The sequence below is a fragment of the Saccopteryx bilineata genome, chromosome 7 (genome assembly GCF_036850765.1).
Source record: "Saccopteryx bilineata isolate mSacBil1 chromosome 7, mSacBil1_pri_phased_curated, whole genome shotgun sequence".
NCBI lineage: Eukaryota > Metazoa > Chordata > Mammalia > Chiroptera > Emballonuridae > Saccopteryx > Saccopteryx bilineata.
In genome coordinates this window covers 73,658,094-73,670,884 of record NC_089496.1, presented here as the reverse complement: position 1 = coordinate 73,670,884, position 12,791 = coordinate 73,658,094, and the positions used below count along the sequence as shown (strand labels likewise).

The 12,791-nt window shown below is 51.7% G+C and overlaps 1 protein-coding gene across 5 annotated transcripts in view; it reads right to left on the bottom strand.

Moving 5' to 3' along the window:
- CEMIP (cell migration inducing hyaluronidase 1) overlaps positions 1-12,791 on the bottom strand; it is a 155,975-nt gene that overhangs the window by 63,502 nt on the left and 79,682 nt on the right. For all 5 annotated transcript variants that reach the window (XM_066240079.1, XM_066240080.1, XM_066240082.1 and 2 more), the window contains 5 exons: positions 12,384-12,493; positions 9,537-9,683; positions 8,509-8,647; positions 7,608-7,844; positions 2,114-2,293 (listed from right to left, as the gene is read on the bottom strand). In XM_066240079.1, the coding sequence (XP_066096176.1) occupies positions 2,114-2,293; positions 7,608-7,844; positions 8,509-8,647; positions 9,537-9,683; positions 12,384-12,493 (813 nt within the window). The remainder of the gene's footprint in view (positions 1-2,113; positions 2,294-7,607; positions 7,845-8,508; positions 8,648-9,536; positions 9,684-12,383; positions 12,494-12,791) is intronic.

Here is a 12,791-nt window from a genome sequence, read left to right as displayed (position 1 = left end):
GATAAACAAGCCCAGGGACCTGCCTACGCCCACCAGGCTCACTGAGGTGCTGAAGCAAGTGCTCCGATTCCTTCAGGAAAACAAGGAAATGTGTTCCAAGAGAAGGGTTATTCCTCTCACGCCCAGGTGTTCTTGAACCAACCAAGGTAACCGGGAGGAAAATGCCAGAGGCTAGAGCGACAGCCCCCCACGCTAACCCCCACCCCGGGGATCAGCAACAGGCTTTGGAAAGGAACCAGATGCCTCTTCTTATTAACGGAGAGCAAAGGAGAGAGAGAAGGTGCAAGGTTTTGGAAAGCTGTCCCGTCATCTTCCCTCCGCAGGAGCGGACGCGGCTAGGGGCCAGGAAGGTCTACTGGCCCATTTTGTCTGTTCCCGAATGCCTAATATTAGCCTCTCTCTTGCTGTGAGATCACAAGAGCTTTTTATGGCCCTTAACAGCTTTTATGCTTTTAGTTTTGACCTCTGATCTTGGAAAGTAAGTCTATTATTGAGGTTGGGGATTTGACTGTGCCACTCTCTGGCTTAAATCCGTCCATGGCTCCTCACTGCCCACTGGATAAAAACCAGGCCTCTTGGCATGAAGGCCTTCCCATGCCCACCCCCCAGCCTCATGCCTCCCTCCATCGCATACCTGCGGCTGCCTGAAAGCTACACCTCTCCCTGGGGACTCTGAACCCCCTGGGCTCTCCTGGGGAATCAGCACGCACTTACCCTCCCCTGCAGGTCTACTAAAGCCCCTTTCTGCCTCCCGCTGTCTCTCTTGCTCTTGGACACCCCATCATCTTCTCGCTTAAAGTCTGCCCTCCCACGAGAGCTCAGGACACCTAGAGCCTCACGTAAATGTCTTCTCAATAATCACTCCCAGAATGAATGAACAGGTGGTGGGGTCGGGTCTCAGCTCTGTAACTGATGTCAGATGCTTTGAGTCTGTCACTCAAGGTATGTCTGTACAAACGAGGGGTAAATAGTCCTGCACACCTATGGGAACAGCCATGACCAAACACACCAACCATCCGTCCTTCCCGTGGCTCTTGTTTAAAAGGAGAGAATGGTTTCTAACATTTAGTGAGTCCTTATTCTGTGCTCATATGATCACATTGAATCCTCCTAATGGTCCTTGGAGATGGCTCCCACTGTCTCCCATTTTACAGATGCAGAAACCCAGCAAAGAGAGGGTGCGTCACTTGCCTGTGGTCACACCCAATGGAAAGTGCAGCCCAGATGCAAAATCAGGTCAAATCGGGTGCCAGGTCTTGGGGCCTTAGTCACTACCTTCTCCAGCTGAGGCCCTACGTATCCAGGCCCTCAGGGTTCAGCCTCTCAGTGTGTATCAATGAACTGGCCTTCTGGCTTATAAAACAGTGCTAACAAAGGAACCTTGCGATAACAAGATGTCACGTCTCTGTTGTCCTTGGCTGCTTGTATTTCCTGCCCAAACCCTTTTAGAAGGAGTAGCCCCTGGGCTGTTGGGAAGACACTGTGGACCCTGGAGCGCCCCCCCCCCCTGCCCGCCCAGGGGATATCTGCCCAGCCAGGAAGGCTGTTTTGCTCAATAGCAATAGAAAAGCCTCTGACCTGCCCCCCCGTGTTGCAAAACGACCGGCAGAGCTGAAGGGAAAGGCATCACCGTCTCCACACAGCCACAGGACAGGAGACCTCAGCACTGAGCTGAGATCTGATCTAACATGATAAAAAAGGTGTGGCTACTTTAGGGCAAACGGCTTCCTCCCGGTGCCAAAGTCGGGCATGATGCTGCAGTCTAAGGTAAACAGAATTCACGGCGGAAGACATGAAGCGCCCTTCCCGGGGGGTGCGGGCTGGGCAGGAACACTTCAGATGGTGCCTGATCAAGTGTCTGCCAATCCCCAGCATGTCGTGAGCTCGGCTGCAGAACTGAGGCACAATTCATATTTTGTGAGTGGCCAACTGAATGAATCCTAGCTTCCCTTTGAGAACAAGCCCCAATCCGTCCCGTGCAGATGCAGAACAAGGCGGCAGCTTCTTAAATCCCCACTGAGGGCGGTGTGGTGGCAGGACAGGGGGCTTCTGTGGGGACAGGGTGGCCGGTATTCTGGAGCCGGGGGGAGCAGGGGGGAGTGGTGGGCGGTACCTGAATCCGAGGTGCAGGAAGTGCTTGCTGCCCAGTCTGGTCATCGCCTTCCTGGCCGTGTCGTCCAGGTTCCGGGACCCTTCGTCATTCACTGCGACAGACAGAATCCTGCCGTTGGGCACCGCGTTCAAATACTGGACCAGACGTTCGCTCTCCTTCTTGAATCTGTAGGTGTCAAACCTGAAAAGGGCAGTGAGAGGGGATGTTATAGTCCTGACAGCGGCCAACAAAACCCGAGAGGACTTCGTGTCTTTCTTGCAACAACCAAGGTGCCCCCCCCCTCCAGAGGTGCCCAGGGCTCTCTGATTTTTTAAAGAGAGAAGTTTTCATTACAGCAAAATCTGAGCACCTCAAACTCGACACCAGTCACCCACCCTCATACACTTCAAACACCCATGAAGCACAGCTCTCTAAAAATCTACACCACTGGTGACAAGAATTTACAAAGGAGAGACGGTTTTGTAATGATGGCAACCCTCCCCCATGTCGGCTATAAAGATTTTGTGCAGCTGCAATGGAAATTCCAAATGGAATTTGTCTTGGGACTTGACCACCAAAATAGTTCTAGAATGAATCTAGAAAAAATAAACCAGTGTGAATAGCCAAGATTTTGGAAAAGAAAAACTGGTGAGGGGGCAGTTGCCGGATAGGTGCTTCTGAGTCATTGTTTGCATAACCCGGTCCGACCCGCCAAGGCCCCTCCCCAGGAATCGGCAGCGGCAAGCCTGCCGTGTCTCCGCGCCCTGTGCCCACGCCGCATGCCCGCTCCTGCCTCCACTCACTCGGCCTCACCTCCCCGCTACTTAATCAAATGCTTACTGCCTTTCTAGCACACACCTATGTTATTATCCCTCCAGGTAATCTCAGGCTACTGTAGCCTGCATTTATGTGTGTGTTTAATGTTCATTATCATCTTGACTCAGACACAGTCAGCTATCAGATTCTTGAGGCCACTGACACATATTTTAAGCCAGGCATCCCCAAACTACAGCCCGTGGGCCGCATGTGGCCCCCTGAGGCCATTTATCCGGCCCCCCGCAGCACTTCCGGAAGGGGCACCTCTTTCATTGGTGGTCAGTGAGAGGAGCACTGTATGTGGCGGCCCTCCAACGGTCTGAGGGACAGTGAACTGGCCCCCTGTGTAAAATGTTTGGGGACCCCTGCTTTAAGTAAAGGAGATGGGGGTGGAGGGCAGGTGTTCTGTCTTTGGAGCCTTCACGGCAGCTGTCTGGAAAGCTTCTCATTCCCAATTTCAATAATGAATTTATCTTAAGGTTGGCTTACTGCAAATAATGCTATTAAACTGATATAAGAAGCAGAGCCAAGGAGCTAGCACAGAGGGGGGAGGGGTAGTCCCTGGTGGGGGGGTAGTCCCCTCTCGTGTGAAGGTAGGAGCTCTCTGACATGCTCTGTGTCAACCATGCTCATCCTGACCGCAGGCTGGGGTTGGCTCAACCCCATGCCAAGGCAGGGGGCTATCACCAAGCCACCTATGGAGGCAACATAGTGGTTAAGGGTCTGGGTCGATCTGGGTTGGAGTCCCAGCTCCCACATTTACCAGCCTTGTGACTCTGAGCAAATTTTGCTCCTCTGAGCCTCGGTGTTTTCTTCGGTATAATGTGGATAATAACAGAAGTGAAAAACACCCTGGCTAGTTGGCTCAGTGGTTGAGCATCATCCCAGTGTGTGGATGTCCTGGGTTCAATTCCTAGTCAGGGCACACAGGGGAAGTGACCATCTGCTTCTCCACCCCTCCCCCCCTTCCTCTCCCGTAGCCATGGCTCGATTGGTTTGAGTGTATCAGCCCCAGGCGCTAAGGATGTCTCTGTGGAGCCTCTACCTCAGGTACTAAAAATAGCTCAGTTGCAGGCATGACCTCAGATAGGCAGAGCATTGGCTCCAGATGGGGCTTGCCCGGTGGATCCCAGTTGGGGTGCATGAGGGAGTCTATCTCCTCTCCTCTCACTTGGAAAAAAAAAAGTGAAAAACCTTAGTATTATTTACAATAACCAAGATATGGAAGCAACCTAAATGCCCATCAATAGATGAATGGATAAAAAAGTTGTGCACATATACAATGGAATACTACTCAGCCTTAAGAAGGGATGAAATCTTGCCATTTGTAACATGAATGCACCTAGAGTGTATTATGCTCAGTGGAGTTAGTTAGACAGAGAAAGACAAGTAACATAGTATCACTTACATGTAGAATCTAAAAAACCAAGATAAAGGAACAAGTAAAATTGAAAGGGACTCAGAGATACAGAGAACAGACTGACAGCTGCCAGATAGAAAGGGATTTGGGGGGCTGGGTGAAAAAGGCGAGGGGATTAAGAAGTACAAATTGCTAGTTATAAAAACAGTCACAGAGCCTGACTAGGAGGTGGCGCAGTGGATAGAGCTTCGGACTGGGATGCAGAAGACCCGGGTTCGAGACCCCAAGGTCGCCAGCTTGAGCGCGGGCTCATCTGGTTTGAGGAAAAGCCCACCAGCTTGAACCCAAGGTCGCTGGCTCGAGCAAAGGGTTACTCAGTCTGCTGAAGGCCCACGGTCAAGGCACATATGAGAGGGCAATCAATGAACAACTAAGGTGTTGCAACGCGCAATGAAGAACTAATGATTGATGCTTCTCATCTCTCTCCGTTCCTGTCTGTCTGTCCCTGTCTATCCCTCTCTCTGACTCTCTCTCTGTCTCTGTAAAAAACAACAACAACAACAAAAAACCAGTCACAGGGAAGCAAAGTACAACATAAGAAATATGATCAATAATATTGTAATAACTATGGATGATGAGAGGTGGGTACTCGACTTACCGGGATGATCACTTTGTAAAGTATATAAATGTCTAACCACTATGTTGTACACCTGAAACTAATATAATTTTGACTAACAATAACTGTAATTTTTTTTAAAAAAAAGAAAAGTAAAAAAATAAAAATAAATAAAAAAAAGAAGGCCTGGACATAAAAGGGGCAGATTTTCTTAGAGGAAGATGGTGCGGGGCGCAGCCTGAGCCGGGAAGGCCCTGCGCCAGGCGGCAGACGGATGGGAGAGGAAGCAGCAGCCTCGGGCGCCATTGCAGCCGTACATCCTCCCGGGGAATTTTTGTTAAAAGACCTAACCAATGGCGACCTTAACTTGGTAGAAAGAAGAAATCAGGGTTTTCCTGCAGGACTGACTCACATGGCGCGAACCAGCAGACACAGCTCGGAAGCCCAGGGTCTAGTCAGAGGGTCTAACGGAGTCCGTGAGGAGCCCCTGTCTGCAAACAGCTGCTAGACACTTACTATTTATGAACTGAGGGCCCTCAGTTCCTCTTGGGGAGTCCAGCTCAGTAGATTAACTCCTTATCAAGGTTCACATCAAATAAATGTCTCATCTTGGGTCCTTTGGGTCAGGACAGACCACAAACGGGGTGGTGGTCCCACAGATGAGCACAGAGTTGAACATTCCTACAGTGTTTGTGTCACAGCTGCGTCAAGTTGTAGCCACAGCAATGCTGTAACCGCAAAGCATTGCTCACACGTGTGTGGGGATGCTGGTGTAAGCAACCCCCCTGAGCTGCCTCTCATATAAAAGTATAGCGGGTGCAATTATGTACAGTATAATACTTGATCATGATTAGAAACAACTATGTTATTGGTTAGTACACTTACTACATTATAATTTTGTCATTATTTTAGAGTGTACTCTTTCCACCTGTAAAAAGAGTTGGCTATATTTTATGTTTGCTGTATTTTGTTTTCCTCATACTTTCGTGTCTCTTGATTGCATCATTTTCTCTTGCGCTTGATTAATTTCGTGTTGTTTTATAAACTTAGTGTTGCCTAAGTGCACAGTGTTTATAAAGCCTAGAGTCGTGTACAGTAATTGCCCAGGTTTTCACATTTATCATCAATCTCACCCCCTGACTCACCCAGAGCAACTTCCAGTCCCGCCAGCTCCATGCATGGTAAGGGTCTCAGGTGCACCATTTAAAAAATCTTTCATAGGCCCTGGTCAGTTGGCTCAGTGGTAGAGTGTCGGTCTAGCATGTGGATGTCCCGGGTTTGATTCCTGATCACAGGAGAAGAGACCATCCACTTCTCCACCCCTCCCTCACCTCCTTCTTTCTCGCTATCTCTCTTTCCCTCCCACAGCCATGGTTCAATTGGTTAGAGCGCATCAGCCCTGGGTGCTGAGGATGGCTCTGTAGAACCTCTGCCTCAGGTGCTAAAAATAGCTTGGTTGTAAGCATGGCCTCAGATGGGCAGAGCATCAGCCCCAGATGGGGGCTGCTGGGTGGATCCTGGTTGGGGTTCATGCAGGAGTCTGTGTCTCCCCTCCTCTCACTTGGAAAAGAAGAAAATAAATAAAATCTTTTACACCATATATATTTTTTAATTAATTAATTTATTTATTTTTTTGTATTTTTCTGAAGCTAGAAACGGGGAGAGACAGTCAGACAGACTCCCACATGTGCCCAACTGGGATCCACCCGGCACGCCTACCAGGGGGCGACGCTCTGCCCACCAGGGGGCGATGCTCTGCCCCTCTGGGGTGTTGCTCTGCCGCGACCAGAGCCACTCTAGCGCCTGGGGCAGAGGCCAAGGAGCCATCCCCAGCGCCCGGGCCATCTTTGCTCCAATGGAGCCTCGGCTGCGGGAGGGGAAGAGAGAGACAGAGAGGAAGGAGAGGGGGAGGGGTGGAGAAGTGGATTGGCACTTCTCCTCTGTGCCCTGGCTGGGAATCGAACCCGGGACTTCTGCACGCCAGGCCAACGCTCTACCACTGAGCCAACCGGCCAGGGCTATACCATATTTTTATTGTACCTTTCCTATGTTTAGATACACAAGTATTTGTCACTGTTACAACTGCCTACAGCATTCAGTACAGTAACATGCTGTACAGGTGTGTAGCCCATATAGCCGAGGTATGCGGTAGACTGTACCGTTTCGGGGTGAGCAACTCTGTGATCTGCACGAGGATGAAATCGTCCAGCGACGTACTGCCTGCTCTGTTCCCACCGCTGTCTGCATCCTTACCCCCCGGCTGGCTCTTCTGTGTCTGAGAACATCACGCCCTTTCTCACCTCTGGCCCCGGCACCTGTCACTCTCGGTTGGACATTCATCCCCTGACAAGGCCTCACCGCACAGCTTTCAGCTCAAATGCTGTTGCCTTGCCCTTTCCCAACTCCCTGATGCCCAGCGGTCTTCCCTGGTGACTCTGCTGTTCACTGTGTCTTTTTCCCCTCATTGTGGATCACCATAATCTGAGCTTATGTTGTATGTGCATGTGTGTACCTGTGCGTGTCTGTGTGTGCTCGTTCCTGTTTTAGTTCAGCTTCTCTGGGCCGATGCCTGACGAGGGAGAGACGTGGCTCCCTGAGGTCGGATTTCTGTCTGATTCCCTCACTGCTCTGCTCCCAGCTCCGGGACCGTGTGATCCAGGGCACAAGCTCAGGGAGCGTCTGCTGAACGGAGGAGTCTGTCTTTCAGTGGAGACCAACCTTACCGGTCAGAATGGATGACTGTCCCCAATTTGGGGTCGATGACGTGAACAATGACTCCGCGGTGGCCCCAGCTCCTTTCAAAAAAGTAGCCTCCTTCCTCCATGCCGCCCGGGTTGAGAGTCTTGTTCAGAAACGTCCAGGAGAGCTTCCTCTGTCCGTGCAGCTCCAGGGTGCCTCCTTGGCCGACCCCGATGTACTTCAGGCCAAAGTAAGGGTCCGGCTGAAGGCCTTCGTCCGCCCTACGAGGGAAGACAGCTCTCCTGGTCAGCTGACACCTCGCTTTCCTGGACGCTAAACCCGGCGGGGAATCTCACTGCTCCCTGACCCCCCCCCCCCTTACAGGGTGACGTCACAAGGTCAGGGGAAATGGCCTTACAATCCTATCTTCCTAAGCCAGACCAAAATGAGGTCAAAAGGCCAAGTGGAAACACACAGCTTTAGTTTATATGTTGGCACATCTTCTCAGGGCAAAGTATTTGCTGTTTTGGTCCATAACACACATGGACTCACCTGGACACAAACTGCCTACCTTTGTGTGTTCTTAGCTATCGCTACTTAGGCCTCCGAGTCCTTTGAGAGAGCACAGACAGAGGCAAACACTGCCGAAATTCATTATGTAAACACAGAGCCTCCCTGAGACGGGACATGATTGGAGGCGGCTGAAAGGCTGGCGTGGACTCTCTACCTTAAGTACAGACCTAGGATACAACAGTAAAGTGTCCCGTGTACCCACCTGTCCAGCTCGCCCCCATCACCGACATCTCTTGTTCATGATTACAATCTGTGCACTGTAACCCCATCACACTCTAAAGTCTGGTCAGCTCATCCCAATCTCTCCTTTAAAAAGCCTCCCTCCCTGCAGATCCAAGAGTAGCGTTTGACCCACGGATACCGTCTACCCACCTGCCATACAAAACGATACTGAAATTGCCCTGGAAAGGGCAGAGGGCGCTCCCAGCATGTAGCTCTCCTCCGTTGTCAATCAGGATGTGCCGGGTACGCAAAATAATGGTCTCCTCGTGATCTTTAACGACCAGCTTTCCTGAGGAGGCAGGAACGGGGTAAGGTTTAAGAACACTGAGTGGTATGGGTGAGGTTCCAGCAGAGCCGAGGGCAGGCGTCCCAGGCCCCCACTTCATCCAGGCGGGCAAGGAACACGTTGTTTAAACACCTCTGTGCTTGCTGTGCTTACAAGGGCTTTTCTCTTCTTGCTGGCTTGCAACGTGTACACAATGCCTGCTTGATTTACTGCCGTCCCTACATGCATGGCATTCGATCGGCAAGCCTCTTAAGGCAGGCTAAGCTGGCATGCTCAGAGCACCAGGAAGGACTTTGCTCTGTAAAGGCTTCTTTCTCTATGTTTGGACCTTAGACAAGCCGTTCTTAAGTGCTCGGCGCTGATGGTTATCTTAAAAAAGAACCAGGCCCTGGCCGGTTGGCTCAGCGGTAGAGCGTTGGCCTGGCATGTGGAAGTCCTGGGTTTGATTCCTGGTCAGGGCACACAGGAGAAGCACCCATCTGCTTCTCCACCCCTCCGCCTCTCCTTCCTCTCTATTTCTCTCTTCCCCTCCCACAGACAAGGCTCCATTGGAACAAAGTTGGCCCGGGCGCTGAGGACGGCTCCATGGCCTCTGCCTCAGGCCCTAGAATGGCTCCGGCCACAACAGAGCAATGCCCCAGATGGGCAGAGCATCGCCCCCTAGTGGGGCATGCTGGGTGGATCCCAGCCAGGTGCATGCAGGAGTCTGTCTGACTGTCTGACTTCCTCCCTGCTTCTCACTTTGGAAAAATACAAAAAAAAAAAAAAAAAAAGGAACCAGCTGCTCTGACATGAACCCAAAGCCCATGATCTCAGTTCTGTCCCTCTGACTCCCATCTGGGAGGCTCTGAGATAGCAGAAGAACAGGAGACTGGGGCAGAGACTGGCTTACCTCTGTCCGAGATGTGGATGGAGTGGACAGTGGCAGACGAGGTCAGCAGGAGCGCTCTGCCCTGGCTGATGTATACATGGTGGTTCCGGTCATGGCCAGGGTTCCAGGGCTGCAGCTCAGGGCTCTGGTCAGGGCACTCGGCTGCCACTGTCAAGGACAGAGAGATCTCATGGCTCCCACGCACCAAGATTGCCACAGACCACAGCAGGGGGCATCTCACGCATCTCCGTGGCTCATGCCTCCTCCCGACTAGAACTGAAAGCAAGGTCTGAGAGAGCAAGGAGACCCTGACGTGGGCGCCAGGAGACCGGGGTCCAGCCCCACGTCTTTTCACTGGTTCATCACGTGTCTGTGGACGAGTCACCTCCCCGAGCCCCAGCCCCGCACCACCCTCCTCCATGCTCACATCTGCCGCATTGTCGGCCCTAAGAAGAGACTCACACTCTTTCTGTTTTATTGCAACAGGTCTTCCAGCTGTTGTAAACTCCAGGGAAGTCAAGCAGTGATCAAGCAAGAAAAAAATGTGGCCTTGCTTATCAGCAAACTTTCTGCTTTGACGTAGAGCGGGGTTACCAGGGTGAACAGGAGGTGTCTGCTCTGTCACTCTGCAGCCCTTGGGGTGCCTGAGGGCTACGGGCCAGCGTCCCCCCGAGGGCCTTCTCAGGCTCAGTGTCCATCCCTGGGTTCGTCTTCAGACAGGTCAAGTGCTGGCCGGCTTTCGGCAGAGGACAATCAGAGGCCCTGGGCTGCCCTCCATCTAGTCCTAGACCTGGGGTGTCCGTTTGCAAGGAGGTGACTCCCCAGTTGTGCTGGAAACATGAGGCCAACTGGCGAGCCCAGTGGCCCAGGCAGGGAGCCACGAGCTGGCTGAGCAAGAATCATTCTAAATCCATGGGCAAAGCCTCAGGTCTCCCCACCCATACCTCCAGGGCAGCGCTGACTGCCCCTGCCCTCTCCAAGGGCGTGCTTGTGCGTCAGACTCTGCACCTGGGTTTGAAGGCGGTCAGCCTGACCCTTCGGACTCTCCTGTCCTCAAGAGCATGAGCCCAGCAGCTCTGAGACCCCACAGTGAAAGCACAGTGGTCACAAGCTTGGCCTTCGACTTGTGAAAGTGCCTTCGCTGGACCTGGATGCTTCAGCTCTCGGTGAAGGTCAATTTCAGTGGGTGTCCATTTGAGTGGCTGGAAATGGTCAATGCCTGTACACTGCACAATCACCATGGCAACCGCCCCTCCCAGGAGGGGCCGCGGGAATCGGGGTGAGAGTGAATGGAAGCCCGACCTAGTTGGACCATAAACGGCCAGGGCTGGCATCTGCATCCCTCTGACGTCAGAGAAAAGCACAGACCAGAGGGAGCCAGACTTTCCTCACGGTTTGTACTCAAACAGAAGAGGGGACCCAGGATAAGAGAGGGCACGCCCAGGGCAGGACCCGATGAAACCTCCCCAGCACCCCTGCTGCGATCACTCTCAGAGAGAAACCCCAAGCCAGCTCCTGACAGGCTCAGGGCCCGCTTAGTGTGTATTCCTTGAATAAACAACGGGAGGATCCATGAATGACTTCAGGCAACGTTGTCAATTGTTGCATCAAATGTTAAAATGTTGATGGCTTGCTCTGTTCCCTATTGGGTCGGAACGATTCTTCGAGGAATCATATTGAAGGAGTTTCGATAGTGAAGAATTAGACTTCCTTTCATCATTGGGTTGAGAAAAACCAAAATATAATATAATCTAAGGTCCTTTATCCATAGTATAGAAGAGCATCCAGCTGAATGAATTAGAATAAATTTACTTATTTATTTATTTTAGCAAGAGAGGAAGGGAGGGAGAGAGACAGACACAGGAATATGGACCCACTCCTATATGTGCCCTGACCAGGGATCAAATCGCAACCGCCGAGCTTCAGGGGGATGCTCCAACTGAGCCATCAGGCCGGGGCTGAGAATAATTTTTTTTTCAAAGCAATTGACTGATGGTTTTATTACTAAACCCTCTACCTCTATTTTGGTTTATTTAATCACTATTTTCTGTACCTAGCTGAACATGCCTTGTGCTTTTTTGGGTGTTAAGGCAAAATCCCTCAAAGAAAAAGTTGATACTGAGATAAAAAAAAGTAGATCGAAACCTTGTCCAGAGCACGTATATTTAATATATATTGGATCTTCGGATGGGAAGGGAAGGGAACGCTGACGTCAGGCGGCCCCGAGGGGGCCAGACGGCTCACAGACACGTGGCCTGTAAAATCAAAGCTGGTTGCCCACGTTTAACAAGGAGGGAACTTTTGCATAAAAATCTAGATGTCTGGCTTCTCTTAAAGATTCACAGGATCCACTTGACCAGTGGTTAGTGCAGTAGATCAAGTGTCAACCTGGAACAATGAGGTTGCTGGTTCAAAATCCCAGGTTTGCCTGGTCAAGGCACATATGGGAGTTGATGCTTCCTGCTCCTCCCCCCTTTTCTCTCTCTCTCTCTCTCTCTCTCTCTCTCTCTCTCAAATGAATTTAAAAAAAATATATTATTTTTTTAATTCACAAGCTCCTACAACAAGGGCTTCACTATCACATAGGGCAACACTTTGCCAGAACTGAGAAGAGAAGTGGGTGTCCCTTTCCAGGGGCCTAAACTCCCCAGGTGACCCTGGTCCCTGCCTGGCCAGCTGCAGTGGCTCCTCTGGACACCACGTTGTTAACCCCTGAGTCTAGTCCATCCACTTCACTTTGTGTGTGATGGGACTGAAGCCCAGAATGAGGCCTGTCTGGGATCAAGGGACAAGCAGGGACTGTCAGAGCCCTATGGCTCCTTCTCCTGCCCCCGCCCCAGCAACTTGCTTCAACTGCTCTTGGCTCACCTGTGGTCATGTCCCCAGGGTAGCAGGCCAGGAGGAACCAGTTGACTATCAGCATCGCCTTGAAGGAACAGTCCTGCCTCCTGGCAAATCCCATCCTGGCTGAGTTTTCCCTGAAATATAAGTACACCAGGTCAGACCTGCACTCTCTGTGGGCTGGAGTCAGCGTTCGGGGCAGACCCACAGTCTGGGCCACGTGCACACGTGGAGAAGACAGTGCCAGGACGGGCACCCTGCAGCCGGCCGTGACTCAGCGCTGGGCAGATCGGGGCATGCCAACCCTGCCGCCGTCCCGCCCGTGTCCTGCAGCTCAGACCCTGTGAGGGATGGAATTCCATCCTGGATGCTCGAACTCCCTCCGCTCCGTCTGAAGCAGCTTTTTTTCTTGGAAACACAGAAAAACAAAACCAC